Source organism: Uloborus diversus, chromosome 9 (genome assembly GCF_026930045.1).
Source record: "Uloborus diversus isolate 005 chromosome 9, Udiv.v.3.1, whole genome shotgun sequence".
In the NCBI taxonomy this organism is placed as follows: Eukaryota; Metazoa; Arthropoda; class Arachnida; order Araneae; family Uloboridae; genus Uloborus; species Uloborus diversus.
The window spans coordinates 16,738,803-16,760,571 of NC_072739.1; the positions used below are offsets into that span (position 1 = coordinate 16,738,803).

At 34.3% G+C, this 21,769-nt stretch overlaps 1 protein-coding gene across 1 annotated transcript in view; it reads right to left on the reverse strand.

The window, feature by feature from the left end:
* Positions 1–21,769, reverse strand: part of LOC129229776 (protein TANC2-like) — a 50,943-nt gene that overhangs the window by 14,260 nt on the left and 14,914 nt on the right. Inside the window, exons 5-16 of the mRNA XM_054864149.1 lie at positions 20,909–21,007; positions 16,268–16,389; positions 14,410–14,545; positions 12,704–12,959; positions 11,139–11,370; positions 9,755–9,957; positions 8,351–8,537; positions 7,019–7,275; positions 5,342–5,579; positions 4,396–4,632; positions 2,920–3,099; positions 1,743–2,067 (exon numbers count right to left, since the gene is read on the reverse strand). Coding sequence (XP_054720124.1) covers positions 1,743–2,067; positions 2,920–3,099; positions 4,396–4,632; positions 5,342–5,579; positions 7,019–7,275; positions 8,351–8,537; positions 9,755–9,957; positions 11,139–11,370; positions 12,704–12,959; positions 14,410–14,545; positions 16,268–16,389; positions 20,909–21,007 — 2,472 coding nt within the window. The remainder of the gene's footprint in view (positions 1–1,742; positions 2,068–2,919; positions 3,100–4,395; positions 4,633–5,341; positions 5,580–7,018; positions 7,276–8,350; positions 8,538–9,754; positions 9,958–11,138; positions 11,371–12,703; positions 12,960–14,409; positions 14,546–16,267; positions 16,390–20,908; positions 21,008–21,769) is intronic.

A 21,769-nucleotide genomic window follows, 5' to 3' on the forward strand; every position in this document is an offset into this window, starting at 1 on the left:
ATTTTTTGACTTTTGACGTTCTTACAGAGTAGGTATTTCGTTTAAAACTTTTGCAATTTAATGATGTTAATAAATATATAAGAAATTTTATTTGTTTGCCTCTTAACAAGGTACAGTAAACGGTGCGAAAAATTCGTTTACCATGTCCGATGTAAGGAAATGAAGATCTTCAAAACAAATAAAAATATAAAAACAGCATGTAAAATAATTTTATTTTAAGTAAAGTTATTTTAGAATTGGATTTTGAAACTCAACACAAATTAATACTAAATATATATTGTGTAATCAAAGTAAAATTTAGGATTTTCCTGAAAACAAGCTACCAATCACAAGTGTCCCTCTCCCGTCCCCCCTCTGACGCTCTCAAGCAAAAACACCTCACGCAGCAAGCAAAAAGATAAGATGGGGGAAGGTGGAAGGGGCTCCCGCGTAGATGCGTACACATTTGCGGTTAAAAAATATTGTGAAAAGGCTGCCTTTTTATAATTTTTGTGAAGGGGCTGCTTTTACGACGCGGAATTTTGTGAATGGGGCCGCTTCTGCGACGCGGAATTTTGTGAAGGGGCCGCAAAGCGGCCCCAATTTGGCGCTGGATCGACCCCTGGTTTACTATAATAAATAAATAACTATGGCAGTGGCATTCCCACCCCAACTAAAGCAATATCTTCAAACTGAAATAGCAAGGTCATTATCAAAATCTGTAATTTATGATCTTCCAATTAGGCCAACAAAATATTTCATTTTTTAATGTGCAGTTGATTCTTAGTTTAACGATGTTCTCTATTTAAAGGAGAATTTTGTTACGCCCTGAACCCTCCATTATAGTTATAGAAAAAATCTGTTTGAGGATGCATCCTACTTAAGGTAGAATTTTCGCTGTCCCTTTGTTTTAGTCATTAAATAGAGAATCAACTGCATATGTAAATTTTTATAATGAAGAAATGATTCTATTTTTGAATAATTAATTATTATTTAATGTGATTAAACAGTGTTGGTATGTATTTATTAAACAACAAATTCTTTTTATTAAAATCAAAGTAATTAGTAATAAGTTGCCAATTTGTTTAACTAAAACATGGGCCTTACAAAATTAATCGGCCATGGATCACACAATGACTGAAAACAGCGAAAAAAAAAAACAATCCTACTTTTGCATATTCTCATATAAATAATAGCCGATTATCGAGTAACCCACATGTTTCAACAATGAAACTCGTCCCCCGGCATGATAATTTGATAACATATTTTGGTAATGTTTAACATGCAGGAAAAGGCTTTATTGTGACGAGGCTGAATTCGACCCGGTGACTGAACTGTCTTACTGGTAAGACTCATTTCAGGGGAACGAAGAAACGAAAAAATGGTCAACAATGAACGCTACCTACTGGAGTTTAGGATCAGCCCACTGGAATTAGAGTTACAATTTCAACTATCAAAATATCACCAAACAGGCAATGCTGAACTCGACCCGGTGACTGAACTGTCTTACTGGTAAGACTCATTTCAGGGGAACGAAGAAACGAAAAAATGGTCAACAATGAATGCTACCTACTGGAGTTTAGGATCAGCCCATTGGAATTAGAGTTACAATTTCAACTATCAAAATATCACCAAACAGGCAATGGCTTAGTTCATGTGTGGAAGCAATTTTTACCCGTCATACCTTGACGGGCATTTTTCTGGTTATGTACAAATCATGTTACCAAATGAACACAAGAAAGGTGCCAGAAAAGATAAATTACCTTTCGATAAAAGCAACTCGAGAACAGGATGACCACCCATAGCGGCAAGCATCAAAGGCGTTCGCCCCAAAGTGTCCATTTGTTCTAGTGAGGCACCATGGGTCAGCAGTTTTTCTGCAATCTCCCAATGTCCTTCGGATGCAGCAAACAGCAAAGGGGCTTCCTTGTGACGATCCGTGACATTCACAGAGGCACCACGCCTCAGCAAGATGTTGCATGCCTGCAGATGACCAGCATAACTGGCAGCCGTCAGTGCCGTATGACCACTGAACTTGTCGATGGAATTCACTTCCACCTGTGGCATGTCTAGCAAGTACTCACAAACCTGAAAATAAACAACAAATAAGTAAACATGGCATCAATTGTAAATCAAGAGTCAAAAAGAAATTTAAGAGCATTTTATAATCACAATTTCGAAAGTTTCATCTCCAAAATTCATTTAGTAGATATGGGACATTTCATAGAAACGCGCGGACATCTTGTCCCGCACGTGACAGCTCTTATATTTCATTAAAAAATAATAATTTGAAAGAGTTATGGAGAAATTTTGCTGCTGGAGGAATTTCAACCATTCGTATGATTTCTTAAGCAAACATTTTTGTTAACTTCCTCTTAGAATTATTATTTTTAATGAAATATATAAGCTGTCACGTGTGGGACAAAATCGCGACCTTTTCGTCAAACGGCTCATATTCAGTTTGTAAGACTATTGCACAGTATTTCAGTAGAAAGATTTTTCATATACCTTTTCTGTAACTTAGAAATTTTAATATAAACAGAAATTGTGAAAAAAGCAGAAGGAAACTTTATTGGGAGTCATCAGAGTTAATAGAGAAAACCAAGCACAGTTCAGAAAAAAAATGAATACCGGGCCATTTCACAGTATTTTGGACAAATGTAGTGCCCTTAACTTTTTTGCCATAACTATTTAATTTACTGTTTCATATTATTTTAACTTGAGTTTGTGTGTTGGTAGGACAAACTCAAAATAAAAATTGTGCAAATCGATGAGTAAAAATTGGCCAAAATAGACATGTTATAGACTCTACATTATTGTTCAAAATAGCGTGAAATGACACCTGCCCCATTAGACAAATTAATGAGGTTTGACCATCATTAAACATATTTCACGTCAAATGTAATGCAATATAAACAGTCAATGTAGTGCTGCATCTACCTGAAAATGGCTGTTGTTTGCAGCAGCAATCAGAGACGCCTGTGCAGCTTCCTTGAACGATGGACCATTTCCTAGCTCAGAAGACCACTCACATTGAAATAAATAGATGACGATATCCAAGTGACCTCGTGATGCAGCGTGAATGGCAGGGCATTTTCCTTCATTGTCTATCTGATTTATCTAAAACAAAATGGAATATCAAGTAAATAATTGTCACAGCTGACTCTGCACGACTTAGACCTTGCAGTTTGTGATTTTTAGACCATTCAGATTTCAGGCCATTGTACATTTTGAAAAAAAAAAAAAAAAACAGAGAAATTGTGACAATTTTTTAGTTAAACAATATTTATTACTAATAAAACATTAACAAAAAAGGCTCATCAAAGCTATTCAAAAAAAGCAAACTTTTACATGTACTTTAGTACCTGCCCTTTGTTAATTTTTACATATTTTTTGGCTGATTGCTTGGGGTTCTGTACGTAACTATAAGATATACATAACTAAATGATAGATTAATAAAAGGTGTAAAAAAAAGCAAGCATTAGAGAGAAAAACTTGTCATATGGCTATAGAAAACAGCATTAAAGTGACTATGATTTACTTTTAATTGAAATATATTGGTACATATTAAACCATGATTATAATCTAAATTAAAATTAATGCCTTTTTTAACATTAAAAATTTATAATGCAACTTCCATCTTGAATTCCTACCTAAATAATTAAATTATAAATTTTGTCGTTTGCATCCCAAATTTCGGGCAGATTTTAGGAAGGTCAATATCAGACATGAGTATATTTTCACAAAGAAATGTAAAGGTATAAAATTGTTCAGAAAGAAACAGGCAAGACAGAACGATTAAAATGGAAAATATAGAAACTGCAAAAGAGTATCAAATATTGTAATTATTTTTCTTGCCTATTAGAGAAAAACTTATTAAAATGAATTTTAAAAAAAACAGAAGATCTTAACCCCTGTTTGTAAAATAAGGGCATCCAAAACTCAGTAGTCACCATTCAAGGTGTGTTAAGCATAGGTGGTTCAAAAGGTGCGATTGTCACTTCATTTCCAAAAGTAAAGGGGTTTTGCCTCCTCCCTTTTCAGAGTTGAAAATTAATGAATGTTTGAAAAAGGATTTTTAAAGGGTCAATTTATTTATTTCACCAAAATATAAATTAAGAATTAAAAATAGATAAGACTTTCTCACGCTATTTCATCTATGGAACTTTGAATTAGAAGGGGGAAGTCTACAGTGGCAATTCTTCTTGATTTGTGAGGCCATGTTTCATTTTTTAGAGGTAGATCATTTAATTAGTGTTGTTAAAATGCAATAATAAAGCTTCATTTAAAAAAAGAAAGATGATGTCATCCCCTAACACCACACTTATTTTGACTCCTTTTTGTGTGTTTGTGTGTAACAGCCGCCTGTGATGTTAAACATTTTTATAAATTTTAAAAGAATATTCAATTAATTACCTTTGCACCTTTCATAACCAATAGTCTCACAATATCAATGAAGCCATTTTCACAGGCCAAGGACAAGGCTCCCATACAGTTATTAGACAGAGCATTGACGTCTGCACCAAACTCAATCAGGAGGGCAACCATTTCCAAAAAGCCATGTTTCGCTGCTATTGCTAATATTGATAAATTGTCCAAGCTCGGCATATAATGATTAGGATTCGCTCCAGACAGCAAAAGTAGACGACTGACCTGTAATTACAGAAAAAAATACTATTAAGTGCTTAAACTTAACACAAACAAATATCTGTAATTATAAGTACTGTAAAAGCACTCAATTTTCACAAGTTATTTTTTGAAAATGGAGATATCAATTATTTTGCGAATTTTATAAAAAACAAAATGAACGATGATTAAAAAAAAATAATTTTCAAAGCTTTCATTTTCAAGATTACAACGGACTTGCGAAAAAGAGCTTTTACAGCAATCAGCACTGCCTAGCGACAAATAATGTACTTTATAAATAAAGAAAGAAACAAAGCGTACTTGAAATGAATGGATTTAACTGTCAAAATTTTAGTATTTATAAAAGCCAAACATTTTTTTTTTTTTTTTGTTATTTTCAAAGTTATTTTTAAGAAAACTTTTTCATATAGTTTCTATAAACAAAAAAATAGTTTCCTGAGATCTTAAAAATTGTCAAAAACTTTGTTCTAAGAATGTTTAAATCTCTCATCAAATTAAATAACCTACACACAGCTTTAGATAACTACCTCCAAGCAAAAAAAATGCAAATTTTCAAACTATGAAAACAGTGTTGCATCTTAATCTGACTGAACAAAAGTAGCATTTTTACTACTATTCAATTCAGTATTAAGGTAAAGAGAGAAAAAATATAAACTTAACCAAAACATTTAAATGATGTTACAGACAAACATTATAGGGATAAAAATATACTTACTTTAACATTTGGGCTGTACACATTTCTCAAGGAGCCTAAAGAAATTTCGATGCAATTACTTCCCAAATTGACCCAATATGCTTGCAAATCTCTCGGCAGGCTTGGGGCGAGGAAATCTTTTGGGGTGTTCTTGTAGATGTGAGCTTTCAAAATATGATGCCCTAATTCTAAACAGTCGTCCGCTGTTTGCTGCTGAGCTCCTCGACTCATACGAAATGCAATGGCAGCATGACCAGACCTGAAAGTTTTAAGAAAATTAAATCAACTATTTCAAAAATTAGCAATTCAATTTCCTTCTATGTTTGGTTTAAATAATAATGATTCCAAAAAAAAAAAAGTTTTTAACTTTTATTTTTTGCCATGGTGAGGCATTCTGTTGTCTTCAATGACTTAATATGGGAAATTCATTTTAAAACAGTTTTTCCTTCCATACAATATTTGTAAACATTAGTTGAATTAATTTATGCTCAAGAATAATTTTCTTTAATTTAGCCTCTAAAAGTAAAACATAACCACATTTTATCTAATGTGTTTCACTAGTTTAACTACCACCACTCAAGAGAAACTGTCCATCTTTAAATGGTGGGGTATACAGAAAAGTAGTCATCAGTTATAAAGTGTCTGAATACAACAAACAATCAAAGTTTAGCACAAATAATGCATTAACTTAATACGGTGATCCCTCAAACTATAGTTGAGGCAAACCTAAACTGGTTGTATTGTGAAGGCTATGCAGATCCTAATCACAGCATTATGATACTACTACCAGGTTAGACTTGCCCCAACTATAGATCCCCATTTCTACAAAAGACTAATATAAACAGCTATACTAATGGAAAAAGGTGTGCTCTGTTAGTTAAGTTTCGTGCCCTTTTGGAGAGGCATTAACCGTTTTAAAAATACATCAAGCCCCCTGCATTCCTATCATTTTAGATAAAAATATTTTTAAGAAAAATAAAATTGTGAACTAAAGAAAAGATAATGGGAACAAACACACACAAACATCTCTTTTTACTTCCTTTTACAAAAAAGGAAATATTGTATATGCGAAAAAAATTTCACTCACCCCCGAATGAATGTCAAGGTTTTTTTCGGACTCGACCACATGTGGATAAGTGCCTAAGAACGTATAGACACTCAAAATATCCATTTTGTTGATTCCCGAGTTAATTACGAGTTTTCTCGTGACGTCTGTATGTACGTATATGCGTCGCATAACTCAAAAACGGTATGTCCTAGAAAGTTGAAACTTGGTACGTAGAGTCCAGGTGGGGTCTAGTTGTGCACCTCCCGTTTTGGTTGCATTCGGGTGTTTCTATAGGGGTCTTTTGCTCTTTTTGGGGGGAAATCATTGTTAACTTCGATGTAAACTCAAGTTGGTACTATAATTTGGCGGACACTTGGCGATGTATCGCCAGTATTTTGGTCGCCAACTTGCAGACAAATTTGGCGATTTTTTTTTTTAAATCTGGTTTCACTTTTTTCATTGTTGGTGATATTTAGAGAGTAATTTATTGAATCACATTAAAAATTCCAATAATGGGGAAATTACATTAAACTGGAGTAAAAGGAAGTCATGTGATGCACACATCAGCTTGTTTTTTTTTTTTTTTTGGCATTATATCGAAAATATCACAGCACTTTTATTTAAAGGCATTTTAACACAGTAGAACATACCTAGCATCCAATAGGAACTTAGAACTTTCGTTTTCATCTCTCCGTAACAACCACTCCCTCATGGATGGGTGGGCGAACATGACCGTGCTATCTTGTCTCGTGACAACAAAATTAGAGGCCATCAAGACTTCCATCCTTGACATAAAATCATCCCAGGATACTCCTTCTGAGACACACTTGGCATTCAAAGTGTGAAATAACTCTTGGAGAGTCAGAGGATAAAGGGATGCAAGACAAATTTGTAACAAGGGAGTGACCTGAAAGAGGTACATTTAGTTATTTTGAATATTCATAAAAACATTTAATAGAAAATTAGGTGGCTCTGGTTAGAAGAAAATAAAAGTCACTGGTGAAAATATGAAAGAGATCATTCATCAAAAAACTGATTTATATGTGATAGAAAAATGAACATACACATGAATGTACGCATATAGTGAGTCCCCTTAATAATGAAACCTTCACAATTCTTATTGCTGTTTTTAAGGGAAATTTATGTAGCTGGCAGCTTGTTATTTTATAATTAATTGCAAAAGAAAGCAACTAATGAAAATACTTGATTTAATAGATAAAAGAACTTTCTAGAAAAAAACATACATGACATATTTTATCCATAGATAAATAAAATTTCTATATGCAATTTTGACGTGTCTGAAATGTAGCACTGGCACGACTGGTTATTTACTATAGATATGTATACATTAGCTACCCCTAACCCCCGGACTATGTTCAGGTTGAAAAATTATTTATCTTAAATAAATAGTATACAGGTACTGTTAATTTTAAAACATCATGGTACACAACATTTTTTGTTTTGTTTTTATGAGATTTTAAAACAAATTAATTCACCTCATCTCCTAATCAAGAGAGAGCAACATGTAATAGCCCATAAGTAACACAATATTTCAGTATGAAATGTTGTACAGAGTAAAGTTTTATGTTTGACCTTCAGATGTGATGATGGTAACGGCAAAAGAAAATAATATATTTTTGAAACTTATTTGTTAGTACTTAAAATATTAACAAATTAATTTCAAGGCTGAACCTAAGCAAGCACAGAACTGAATTTTAAAGGAATATTTTTTTAAAAATATTATAGATATATCTATGGATAATATATAATCTATGTGTCACTCTGTAATTATGTAGATTTCAAATATTAAAGAAATTTTTCAAATTGGTAAAGTGGTTCCGGAGATTACCCAGAAGATATAAACTTACAAAATCCGCTCTCTCTTTTTATATATAAGTATAGATATTGACTAATCAAATTACCATCTAATATGTTATTAACATGCAAGATAAAATACTCAAGTCATAAAGTGAAATACATACTCTGTCATATGATTTGATTGTTGTGAACTTCAGATTATAACTCAAAGTGTACACTTCACTTAAACAAACTGGGAGAACCCTATAACTGCTGCTTTTCACAACCAAATGCCCTTTTTCTATGAGATCTAATGTTAACCTTATGTACAACATGCAACCTTTGCTGAGGTTCGAGAGATGACTTGCAAACCTAAAATTAAATAAATAAACAAACAAGTAAATAATAATATTGTCATTAATCATGGTTGGTATAAATTGTAATTGCAGCTCTTTTCTTTGTTATGATTTGGTATGCAAATGCCTGCAAATTTTCTACATTACAGTATAAAGTTTTTTAAATTGAAGAGCTCAAGGCAGCAATATGACAAGCCACAAGGAGTGACTTTTCGATCAAAATTTTTGTTTCTAATAATTAAAATTGACATATGAATATCATATGGAGAAAAACATATCTGGTTTTAGTATTGCACGATATAGAATGTATAATCAGTAGCATAACTATGGGTTCTAGCGCCCCTGGTATAAGAACAGTGCTTTGTTTGAGAATATAATATTCTTCTACATAAAATTAATAAGGGTTTGGGCTACTCGCGCATCTATCAGATGCTTAACGGTTGTCAAATAAAACATAAAACATGAGAAGGAAGAAAGAACCATTATTAGCCGTTGATATTTAATAAACTTTAAAAGTAACAATTTCGCCGCAGCGATCCAGCATGACTACAATGGCGGACTACAAGCCGGCACACAAAGTTCCTCAGTTCACTTCAGTTCTTTTTGTCCCGAGTTGAGAAGTCGGCATTCCGTTTCTCAACACCTGGCGAACTAAAGAAATTGCACCCCCCTCCCTACAGCGTCGCCCACATGAAAAGTCATTGTGACCTCAAAAAAAATAATTTTTTTCTTTTTTTTGAAACATTTTGATTAACTGATTCGACAAATAGGAGCCAGCATTGTATTGTTTTTCTTATTTTCTTTTTTAGAAAAAAGAAAATAACCCTTCCCCCTCTAGTTCTTCTTGCGAGTTTTTTTAAAAAAAATTTCAAAGCATTTTTCAAATTCTATAATCAAAAAAAAACTCTAAAAAAAATTTTTTCTATTAGTCAAAATGCCGCCCCGAGGCTGCTGCGCCACTGGCGAGAGCCACTCCTGCCAACCCCTAGTTATGCTACTGTGTATAATACATTTGAAAAATTCTACAAATATTTCTTATAAGTTGGAAATTGGCCTACTGAAAATTCATATCATGTGGCATATCACATTCTTACCCCAAACCCTTCAACTCAGAAATGTTCCAAGAAAATAATGGGCATCTGATGAGCCCAATTTTTGCAAGAAACATATTTTGCAAGAACATTTTTCTGCAAAAATAGTAATAATGATTTATGAGTAAAACCAAGATCTTACCTAGAATTTGAAGAGCCTTCCACTTTACTATTATTTACAGTAATATTGGCACGTATAGCTGGACTACAATTAATTCTATGCAAAATATAGCTACATAAATCTTTATGAATATTCTCATTGGATGAGACTTTATCTAATGAAATGCAATGAGCTGGAACTTTCTTGACCATGTCTGCAAAGCTTGTCCGAACTGTAACAAGAACCTGAAAACACAAATCATTATTAAATAATAAATAATGCATTATTGCAAAACAATATTAACTGAATGTTTCTCCTCCCATATAATGTTCCCTCCCAATTAAAAAATCTCAAAACTTTTACTCAGGGGTAACCTAAATTTAAATTTATGAAACAATCACAAATCAAATGAAGACAACCGTATCTTTTCAGCTGCATTTTTAGTTTGTGTTCCACATGGATCAACTTCACATTGCAATCTATTTACAAGAATTTTTCACACATAAATTGGGTTTTCCCAAACATGTGCCCCTACAGAGGCTTTCATTTTTTAAACTATCCATTTAGTTGTATAAAAAAAATCACTTGAGGTACTTTATTTTTTCCCTCCTTTTCAGAAAAGCTTTTTCAGTCATCTGGATCTATTCTTTAAAAATTAGGATTCTCTCCTCTCACATTCATTTTTTTTTTCTTTTTTCTTTTTTATTCTGTTTACACTGACTTTTTTTCTCTATCAGTAAAATTTTTCTTCACAGTCAAAAGGGTTTCTATAGTTAGTTTCATACAGGGGTGCCCACCTAACAGGGGTTATGGCGCAGACTGTGCCATTGAAATTTTTAGGGGAGGGGGGTTGAGAGGTATTTTTCTAATTTGGGGGAGGGGCTCATGTTTTAGAGGGTCTGGAATATTTAGAGGGGAGGTGCACCCTTGTTTTTAGGAAGGGTGGGCACCCGTTTCATATGTTATAGCAATTTTACAATTTTTTGTATTTCTATTTTATTTTGGTTAAAAGTACCACTGGCTAAAGGCTATTGTGCCCAGTTATGAAAATAAATCAAATTGCCATGATTGACTAAAACAACTATTAAAATCATAAAAAGAGACAGTTGCTCATATCAGTGTGTTCTGTGGGAAGCCAGTAAGAAGCCATAATTAAAAAATCTCAAAACTTTTACTCAGGGGTAACCTAAATTTATGAGAGGACAGAAATTTTCAATTTGCCAAATGATGATAATTGTGCTGAATGGAACTCCAAATTTTGCCGAATCGTCAGGCAACATTTGCTAAATAAGGAAATTTTTGGGAGGTCAGTGACTTCCTATGGGGGTGCCCCTGGATTTTATGTTTACTTGTATCATTAGCTTCTCATTGAAAACATGATTCACATTAATAACTTCTAACTCTTTTCAAAATTAGAAAAGTTTACCTTCAGCCATGATGGAAAAGCTTCAAAATGATGAACCAGGAATGAAGCAATGGTGTCCCCGTAGTCGGGTCTGTGATATTCGGCTTCATTCAAACCATCTACCACAATGAGACACGTCGTGTTAGGAATTTTATTTCTGCTCCTCAAGGAATTCAAAGGTTCCAGGATTCCATGAACAAATGCTTTGTGAGCATCAGCGATACAAGATGACATACTCAGAAGATCTTGTAACCTATTTATAATTGAAAAAAAAAATTAAAAATAAATATTTAATCAACGGTAGAAAACTTTCCAATATAACATGATCATAATTCCAAAAACACACAGGGCTGTCCTTAATTTGAGCTGGTGTCCATGGATTACAAATCTCAACTGGACTTAAGGTTGGACTAGAGTTTAGTCAACAGTGCAGCATAGCAAGTAACAAAGCCAATAGTATGCTTGGGTTTATCAATAAAAATTCTTTTAAACAATTTGAAGAATGTTCCTCTGCCTTCATACAGAAGTTCTCTCAGACCCAATTTGGAGCGTTCTGTTTGGTTTTGGTCTCTTTATATCAAAGATATTTCTTTGTGACAAAGGGTTCAAAAGGTGGGTTACTAGACTAGAAAGGGAACTTTCTGACTTTGATTATGATGCAAGGGTGCCCATATAGGGGGGCAAGTGGTGGCTCAAGCCCCCCCCCCCTTGAAATTAGAACTTTATTGCTTTTAGTACTTTTTTCTTTGCAAAAATGTAAAAACATTTCTTCTCCAACCATTAATGAACGAGTTATTAAAGAAATCAAATTTTAATAACTCTAATCTGTACTAAAATCAGTTTCTATGAGGAAAATACCTGAGCCCCCCCCCCTTAAAATTTTGCATATGGGTGCCCATGTTATGATATCAGACTTAAAAAGCTTAATATTTATCAAAGGATAATTAGAGGGGGACGTGCTTCAAAAATTTAATGTTATAAAAATGATATGTGTTCCACATACAACAAGCTATTTCACAAATGAAAAAATGAATTTCAGATAACAGGAAATATTTATTACAAATACAAAAGTGACGATCAGCAATAGGCTCTGGGCCCAGCTAGGCTGGTCCTAGTCAATTTACAATCCCCAGTGAAGACCAATGGCCCTCTTAAAACTATCTACTCCCTTGCTCATTACCACCTCTTCCGGTAAGCTGTTCCAAGGTTCCACTACCCTACTAAAATATAATTTTTCCTAATATCCATGTTAGCCTGAGATTTAAATAGCTTAAAACAATGACCCCTTGTCCTGTTTTCAGTGCTAAACTTTAGCCCGTAACATCTTTCATTTTAATAAATTTAAACAACTGGATCATGTCCCTTCGGTCTCTTCTTTGCTCAAGACTGTAAATTTTTAGCATTCTAAGCCTGGAATCGTAGTCTAAATGAGAAAGTCCATTTATTAGCCTTGTAGCCCGCTTTTGAACCCTTTCCAATACATTAAGAATTTTTGACATTGAAGATATTAGAATAATAAAAAAAAATCAGTAAAGCTAAGTTGAAACTAAATACTGGAAAAAAAATTAATTAACTTTCAGTAATACCTCTGATCTCTAGCTACCATGTCTCTATAAGCAACAAGTTGTGGTGCACGACACAGATGAGAGGCGATGCTGTGAACAAACTCTGGAACGAGGCAAGTGATGTTATTATCGGCCTGACAAAGGTGGTATGCCACTAAGCGGCTGCCCAGAGAGCGAGCACCGCTGTGATGTAGGGTGGATATGGACTGGTACAGCCCGGAGTCACTACTGCTGGAATTCGACATGTTATAGTCACTACCGTCTAGTGACTGAATATCTGAAAAGGAAATTTTATGATCAGATAAAATAGAAGTACAGATGTAGCCTAAAAAAAAAAAATAACTTTGATTTCAATATCTGAAAAAATACATTTAAAGATATATACATTAATGCAAAAGATTGGGGGTAACACACAGACACACACAAAAAAAAAAAATGAAATTAATTTTAATTCTGAAATTTTGAATTCAAATTATGTTTTTCGCAATCAGGATAGGACTCTACTCATTGGAGTTATTGTTTCTAGAAACGGATCCAGTCCCCCCCAAGTCTGCCTCTCCTCCTGAGCAGTTACGTGCATATAGTTGTGTGTGCAGGCGCATGTGCGTGCATGTTATAGGCTTGTGTGTGTGTGTGTAGACCTGTGTATATGCACTTAGGCATGTGTGTGTAAGTGTGTGTGTGGGAGTGTGTATGTGTGTAATGATGTGTATGTGTGTAATGATGTGTGTGTGTAATGATGTGTATGTGTGTAATGATGTGTGTGTGTGTGAGCATGTATGTTGGTGAGCGTGTGTGTGTGTGTGTGTGTGTAGGACATGGACGCCACCGACCAGGAGAAGCGGCTAAAGGGGGACAGTGCTCAGGACTGGAGGACGGTGGGGCTGCAGAGGCCCCTGGTCCAAGCTGAAAAAGGAACCACAACGCCAAGGACTGTCAAATGAGAACAATAAGCAATCGTGATTGCTCAAAAAAAAGCTGCTAGCTTATAAGAATTTTTTTTTTAATGAAATATTTTTCTTAAATGAAAAAAAAACTTTTAGCAAAAAGAAAATTACATACAGAATTGTTCAACTCCTTAAAATTTCAGTTACTTAAATGCTTTCTTAGATTTAAGCCCACATTCCAAGCTTTGCTAGATTTAATAAGTAGTACAGCCTTTTTTCTTTTTCTTTTTTTAAATTTAAATAAAGTGCACTCATTTATTTATTTTTGATTATTACTTAATGCAAGGCTTATTTATAAAACTAATATGTATATGTTTTAAAATTAATGGTAAACACTTATCTTTATTTTTAGCAGTTCTTGTAAAGGTGTTTCAACCACTAATTTTTATTCTTTCTTTTAATAACTAGAAAGTTAGGACCAGTTTCTGAAGTTAGGGGTTTTTTGTTGTTTATTATACGAATTTGCAACCACTGAAATAGAGAAATTATAACTAACCACCCAACATCATGAACACAACATAATGAATTCAACATAATAGGACATGAATTCACATGTTTTTGGAATTACAAGGTCGATGCAAAAAGAATGAAAGAAGCTACACAGTAAAAAGTCATTAAATTTCATCATTTAGCATGGAAGAAAAAGTTGAGCTCAACCTCACGACAAGTGTTTTTTCTTAAGTGTTCTTTCTAACTGAAATCGGACCATAGCTCTCTTTGAATCATTATTTATTTCATTTTATTTATTTAATTATTTATTTAATAAAGCAAATAAAATACCATGATAAATAGCATCTTCTTTTTTAACTCTAAAGGAACTGTATTCAACCAACTGAGACACAATTGCTGTCTTGCCGCTTCCGGGGCACCCTGAAATGACAAGAAGTCTCTTCCCCTTCGCATCAGAAGTCAGTTCCTGAAATAAAAACAATAAATGTGTAAAAAATACATTTAATGATTAAACAATAGATGTAAATGCAAAGAATCAACAAACTGAAAGCTGTAGGCCTGGCATGGTTCTGGATTTTTTAATCAGTCTCTAATGACTAAGAAATTTCCTTCCAGTATTAAATCTTTTAAATTGCATAATGCCCAAGAAAGTAGCAACAAAAGCGCTTATTATTAGCTTTTATTACACTTGCTCTGTGGTTGGTTGGTGGGAGGAGTATTTTAATTGTTGTCAAAAATAAAAATGAATAACAGTAATTTTGAAGTCGAATTGTTTATAAAGTTAACAAATTAATTTCAAGGCTTGAATTTTAGCAAGCTTAGATTTGTAGATTTTGAGCTTTCAAAACTTTTCAAATAATACAGGTTATTTAGGCCCTTCTAGGTTCAAGATATCACTTTAGAAGCTTTTTTTGCTATATATTAGTTTATTTATACTTAAGAAATAGAAAAAGTTGTACATTTTTAGCATTCTAACCCTGGAATCGTAGTCTAAATGAGTAAGTCCACTTATTAATAAACAAAAAATAAACAAATTATTACAAGGTAACTATATTAATATACGGTCTATTGCTGCCGATAGGATACAAACAGCGTTGCTTCCACGTAGCTATGCTTTTGCCCGTTTAATTCAAGATTACTGCAGTCAATGCTTTCCACTACACAACTGTGCATCTAGTTATATTATCGGGTTTTTCGAAAAGTTTTTTGTTTTTTGTTTTTTTGGCGAAAGTGTTTTAAACCAAGGCCTTTCAAATGGTCATTAATAATTCAATTGGAAAAATTTAATCTTTTTAGGCTCACTGGTTTTGTTATTCACCATTTTGCAACAATCATTTTCTTTATTGTGTCTTTATTAGCTTCAACAACAAGCCTTCCAGAACGAGATGTCTTTTCAACATCAAAATTGCCGAAGCAAAATTGTGCGAACTAGTTTTGGTACTGGTGTACTGTCAGTGCTGGATACACAAGGAGGATCATTGGGGTCAGCGTCAACAATAGTATCTGTCTAAATTGTGTTCAAACACTTAATGAATAAAATGTAAACGATTTCAGTAGTCTTTCAATTCATTATTTTTGGCAGAAAATATTTGAAATACTCCTGCTTTTCATTGCTTGTGAAATTAAATTGTAATGTTTATGCCTTATTCTTTGTTGATTCTGTGTTTTTTATTGACACCTAAGCAGTTTCTGAAATTTTTTGTGTCCAAAACTATAAGCTCATTTGGGAGGAGGGGAGGTCATTCTATGATATGGCTATATGAGCTTGCAAAATACATAATGATAATATGGCATAAGTGATAAGTTTGGTGTGAAAAAATACAATGAAATCCAGTTGAAAATAAAACGAAATTACTTTCCGAACAACCCAATACATCTATGATAAAAAATGAATAAAATATCTCTTTACTGTTATTTAAAAAAAATTTCCCCTTCAAGATAAAAACCATCCAAAAACAAAGTACTGTATTCTGGTCAAGGTCAAATTTCAAACGAAAGCTGTATGGAAGCCCTATAGTCTTCAAAGCTTATTTCAAAGTAAAAACATCCTGAGTTTCACCACTTATGAGAAATTTCACATAAAATTGAAAAGAACAGGAGCTGAGCTTCTGTGAGTTCCCACTGAAGTTAAGACCTGATTCTCAAGCATACTAAGAAACTGAATCATGATTTTCATGCAAACCTTTACCTGTTCGATTTCCTTGAACAGCCAATGTCTTCCAAGAAATAGAGGATCCGACTCTGCTTGAGGCACTTCGAAATATAAAGGCTTCAATGTCTTATTTAATAACTTAGAGGTATTGCTCCTTTCTAAAATGAAAGCGTAAATATTACTTTAATAATGTTTGTTGCAACTAAACTTAAGTGATATTATTTCATGTAGCAAAAAAAAAAAAAAAAAAGAGTTCTGAATGAGTCATCTTCAATTTAACAGTTTTGAATGGAATTTCACAATATCGTTTTGAATTGAAGCAGTGAGAAGCTGTTATGTATTTATGTTTGTAATCGTAACCGTATTTGTATAAACAGAATGTAAACAAAGATCGTTCAAAATCGAAGAAATGTTCTGGCTGTGGGGGTAATCACCCTAGAATACAGTGTAAATTTAAAGATGCTGAATGCCATGTCTGTAAGAGGAAAGGACATATTGCAAGGGTATGTAGAAGTAAATCTAATAATTTTCCAAATAATAAGCAAGTGTTTAAGAAAAATTTTAACACTAATTCTGCAAATTTAATCGACACTGTTCCTGATGTTGAGTATCTGCAGTTTAAATACTTATGTGTAAACAATGTTAACTGTTCAAAATTGAAAGCTACTGTTCATATAAATGAATCGCCAGTTATTATGGAAGTAGACTCTGGTGCTAAAGTTACAATTATTGATAATTTTACATTTAAAGAACTGTTCCCTACTAATCCTCCGAGATTAGAAAATTGTCCTTACATAATTAGAGATTACAATAAGAATGCTGTCAAAATTTTAGGACAATGTGATGTTGACGTGCAATATTCATCTTTCAAAGGAAAACTTCCAATTTTAATTGCTAAGGAGCCTAGAGAAAGCTTGCTAGGCACAAATTGGTTTGAGCCATTGGGAATATGTTTAACTGGAGTTCATAGGATCAGTAACTTAACTCTGGACAGTGTGGTGGAAGAATTTTCAGACGTTTTCAAAGATGAGTTAGGGACTTACAAAGGTCAACCTATAACACTCAAATTAGATCCAACCTTTCGTCCAATCCAATTAAAAGCTAGAACGGTGCCATATGCACTAAAACAAAAAATTGAGAAGGAATTGCAACGATTGCAAGAACAAGGGGCAATTGAGCCGGTGGATTATGCAGAATGGACAACTCCTGTGGTCCCGATTCTAAAATCCAATGGAGAAATTAGACTTTGCGGTGATTATAAATGCACGTTAAACAGAGCTTTGGGTCAATACCCATATCCAGTTCCTGCTGTGAGTCAAGTGTTAGCTGAACTTGCAGGTAGTCATTATTTCATCAAACTAGATCTTTCGCAAGCTTACCTACAACTCACCGTTGACGAAGACAGTGCTATGGCCCAGACAATTGTAACTCACAAGGGTGCATTTAAATGTAAACGCTTGCAATTTGGAATATCTTCTGCTCCCGGAATTTTTCAACAGTTCATTGAAAGGCTGTTATCGAGTATTCCAGGAGTGCTGCCGTATTTTGATGATGTTTTAATAAAAGGATCAACTATGGAAGAACTTACAGAAAGATTCAGGCAAGTTTTAAAGAAGTTTTCAGAATCTGGCTTAAGACTCAACAAAGAAAAGTGCATCATCGGAGCTTCAAGTATTCAATATTTAGGATTTCACATTGATAAAGATGGAATTAAGCCAACCAAAGACAAGGTTGATGCTATTCGCAATGCTCCAACTCCCAAGTCCAAGGAAGAGCTTCAAGCATTTTTAGGACTTTTAAACTTTTATCATGTGTTTTTGAAAAACAAGGCTGACATAGCCGAACCACTTCATCGTCTCTTAGACAAGGATGCTCACTGGACGTGGACAAACACTCATCAGTCTGCATTTGAAAAGATAAAGCGACTCCTGTCGGCGGAAACTCTACTTACTCATTTTGACGAAAAGAAGCCCATCATTTTAACTTGTGACGCATCTCAATTTGGAATCGGAGCTGTGTTAAGTCATCAACTAGAAGATGGCACCGAAGCTCCAATAGCATATTATTCACGAACGATGAATAAAACAGAACGTCAATATGCACAAATCGACAAAGAAGCATTGGCTATTATTCAAGGTGTAAAGAAGTTCCATAACTTCTTATTTGGACAGAAATTTGAAATTCGCAGCGATCACAAACCGTTGTTAGGACTTTTAGCTCCGAACAAACCTATACCTTCAATGCTCTCACCAAGAATGCAGAGATGGTCGATCATGTTAAGTTCATATGATTACAAATTAGTCTATAAACCAGGAAATGAAATAACCAACGCTGACGGTCTAGGTCGCCTTCCACAGCCAATGTCGTCCAACGAAGAAAATTCTCCAATGGAAATTTTGTTGTTGGAAGCTTTGAAGAAGCCGCTTTTAAAATGTGCTGATTTAGCTCGTCTTACGGCCCTAGATCCCATATTATCTCGAGTTCTCAACTGGACATGGAGGGGATGGCCCGAACGAAATCCCTATAAGGTATTTGAACCGTTTTACACAAGAAAGTTAGAACTGTCGGTACACAAAGGTTGCTTGCTATGGGGAGCAAGGGTAATTATTCCAAAAAAAGCTCAAGCTGACCTGTTGGGAATATTACATAATACTCATCAGGGTATTGTTAAAACTAAAGCTCTTGCTAGAAGCTATATCTGGTGGCCTGGCATCGACAAAGATGTAGAAAAGGTGGTCAACTCATGTGAAACGTGTCAACAGACAAGAAATGTACCTCCAAAAACGGTTATTCCGTGGGAAAACACAAAGACTCCATGGGCTCGAATCCACATCGACCATGCGGGTCCATTTCAAAATTCGTTATTCCTTATTGTTGTTGACTCGTTTTCTAAGTGGTTGGAAGTAGTGCGGGTTCCTTCCACCGAGTCTGCCGCAACGATAAATGCATTAAGAAAATTATTTGCTACTCATGGTATACCCAATATACTAGTCTCGGATAATGGTCCATCCTTCACTTCTGAAGCATTTCAAGATTTTTTGGTTAGGAACGGTATTAAATTTGTTCCTACTGCACCGCATCATCCATCTTCAAATGGACAGGCGGAACGCATGGTGCAGACGACTAAGAATGCCTTAAAGAGAATTATTACAGGAAATTGGGAATACAGACTTGCAGCATTCTTACTTTCTCAACACGCGACACCAAATTCTACTACAGGCGTGTCTCCTGTAGAGCTGCTGATGAATCGAAGATTAAAAACTTGTCTTGACAAATTGCATCCTGACTTATCAGAAACCATTAACACTAAACAAGAACGGGACAACTTAAATAATCGCACAAGGGTAAAAATGTTCGCTCCCTTAGAAGCTGTTTATGCACTTGGATTCCCTCCTCATCGGAAGTGGGTTCCCGCTACAATTACAGAAGTTCTTGGTATGACTACATACCTAGTACAAACGGATGAGGGCATGGTCTGGCGAAGACACGTTGATCAACTAAGGAGCCCGATTGTTCCGACTTCTCAGTCCGATATTTCTGATAATTCCGATGAAATCTACTCGGATATTCTACCGAGATCACCAGTGCGAGCTCAATCTTCAGGTTCTTCTCAGGACTCTCCTACAATGTCTGATGATTTGCCTTTAGTAGATGATGTCGACAACGACCCAGTGCAGTCTTCGACTAATGATGATCCTGGCGCAGTGACTGCAAGCGGCCCCGGTCCTGGGCCACAGTCTCAGAGGCCTGTTAGGAACAGGCGTCCACCAGAATGGTTTAAAGACTATAAAACTTAGGGGGGAGGAATGTTATGTATTTATGTTTGTAATCGTAACCGTATTTGTATGTGTAACTGTAACCGTAACTTGTTCACTGTAGTTAGCCAGTCCCCAAAAAGTTTGATCGGCTTCGGCCGCGTGTGTGTGTACGTGTTAATAAATGTATCGTAATATACTTGCAAGCCTTGATCATTCATCTGCTGCTAATGGATAGTGCTACACGCAATACACCCCGTACACAAAAGAAGCAAATGGATGTAAGTGGTCAAATTAAAAATTTGGAGATAGCCAATTCACATGGTAGGTGAACCTCTCCTCTGCTTGGGGCAAGAGATGGTACTAGTAGCCCTGATAGTTGCTGCTATACAGCATGATTTAGAAAAACTTTTCAATGAAAAGCTACCTAGGACCTTACCTTTAAACACGTTTTACTCAAAACTTGAAAATGGCCATTTACATCCCTTTTCTTCTCACTACCTTAATTGGGCTTAACATGAAAGATCAAGTAATTCGAATTATTTCAAGATGATTGAGAAAGATTATTTAAAAATGATTTTGTCTTGAAACAAAAAGATTAAACAATGAGAAACACATGCGGGAATAATTCAGAAAATAAATAAAATATTAATTATATGAATGACACAGTACAAAATCATTAAAAAGCAAGCCTATCATGCAATCTTATAGATTAAAGAAATACTAATTCCCATTCAACGATTTAAAATACACATTAACTTAAAAATATAAGAGCTTAGAAGAAGAGAACAAAAATAAGTAATAGTGGATGAATAACTAAGTATACAGGTCAGATAGATAACACTGGTGAAATATATATGTACATCTAAAGAAAATATTTGTTCATAATCATTGTCCCAATTGAACATAAAATTAAACTTACTTCCAAAAGTTGGGAGATTTAAGGCAGATTCATCACTTTTATAATGCATCTGTCTTCTTAAATTTCTTTTAGCAAACTGCACAAAACTATCACTGGTCCCTAAAAAAAAAAAGATTAATATTGAACTTACTTAGTAATAAATCATCTAATAATAGTCAAAGATCCCCCCCCCCCCCCGAATAACTTTGTGCAAATTATATTTTCAGCTGAAAATTGGATTGAATATATACAATTGAAGAGTTGATCATTATATTAAAAATCAATTAACATGGATTTAATGGACACAATAAATGCATGTCTTTTTTTTTGTTTTGTTTTTTTTACTTTACATTTTACTTTAATGTATTTGAGGTGCAGCACAAGAGCAGCCTGAAATACCTTCTGGAGAGTGTTTTCTTTTTTTTTTTTAATAAAAAAATACCTTCTGAGGGGGGGTGATGAAAAATATACCTTTTGAAGGAGGTTTTTTGATCAAAACAGCCCTTTCATATGCATTTTATTAGAATTTGCATTTATGTTAAAACCATTGGCTCTGGGAGGTGTTTTCACCCTCCACCCCTCGCTGCGCCACTGAAGTGCTGTGATAATTGTTTGTTCCCTCTTTCAAAATTTAAAAAGCAGAAAAGAACAAAAATAGAATGGTTGAAACGAAACTGAACTTAAAAAACAGCTGTCAGGTTTTCATATTGCATTTTTTGAGATTTAAGACTAGTTAAAAAATAAGAACTTCTGAGACTCATAATGCTGCCATAACAAAATATTAAAGTGAGGCTTTCCAAAATGCTTGATTTAATGAGCTTTTTTTTTTTAATTTAACTACAGGACTGTCAAAATACAAAACGGGAGCCAGCTCTGTATAGA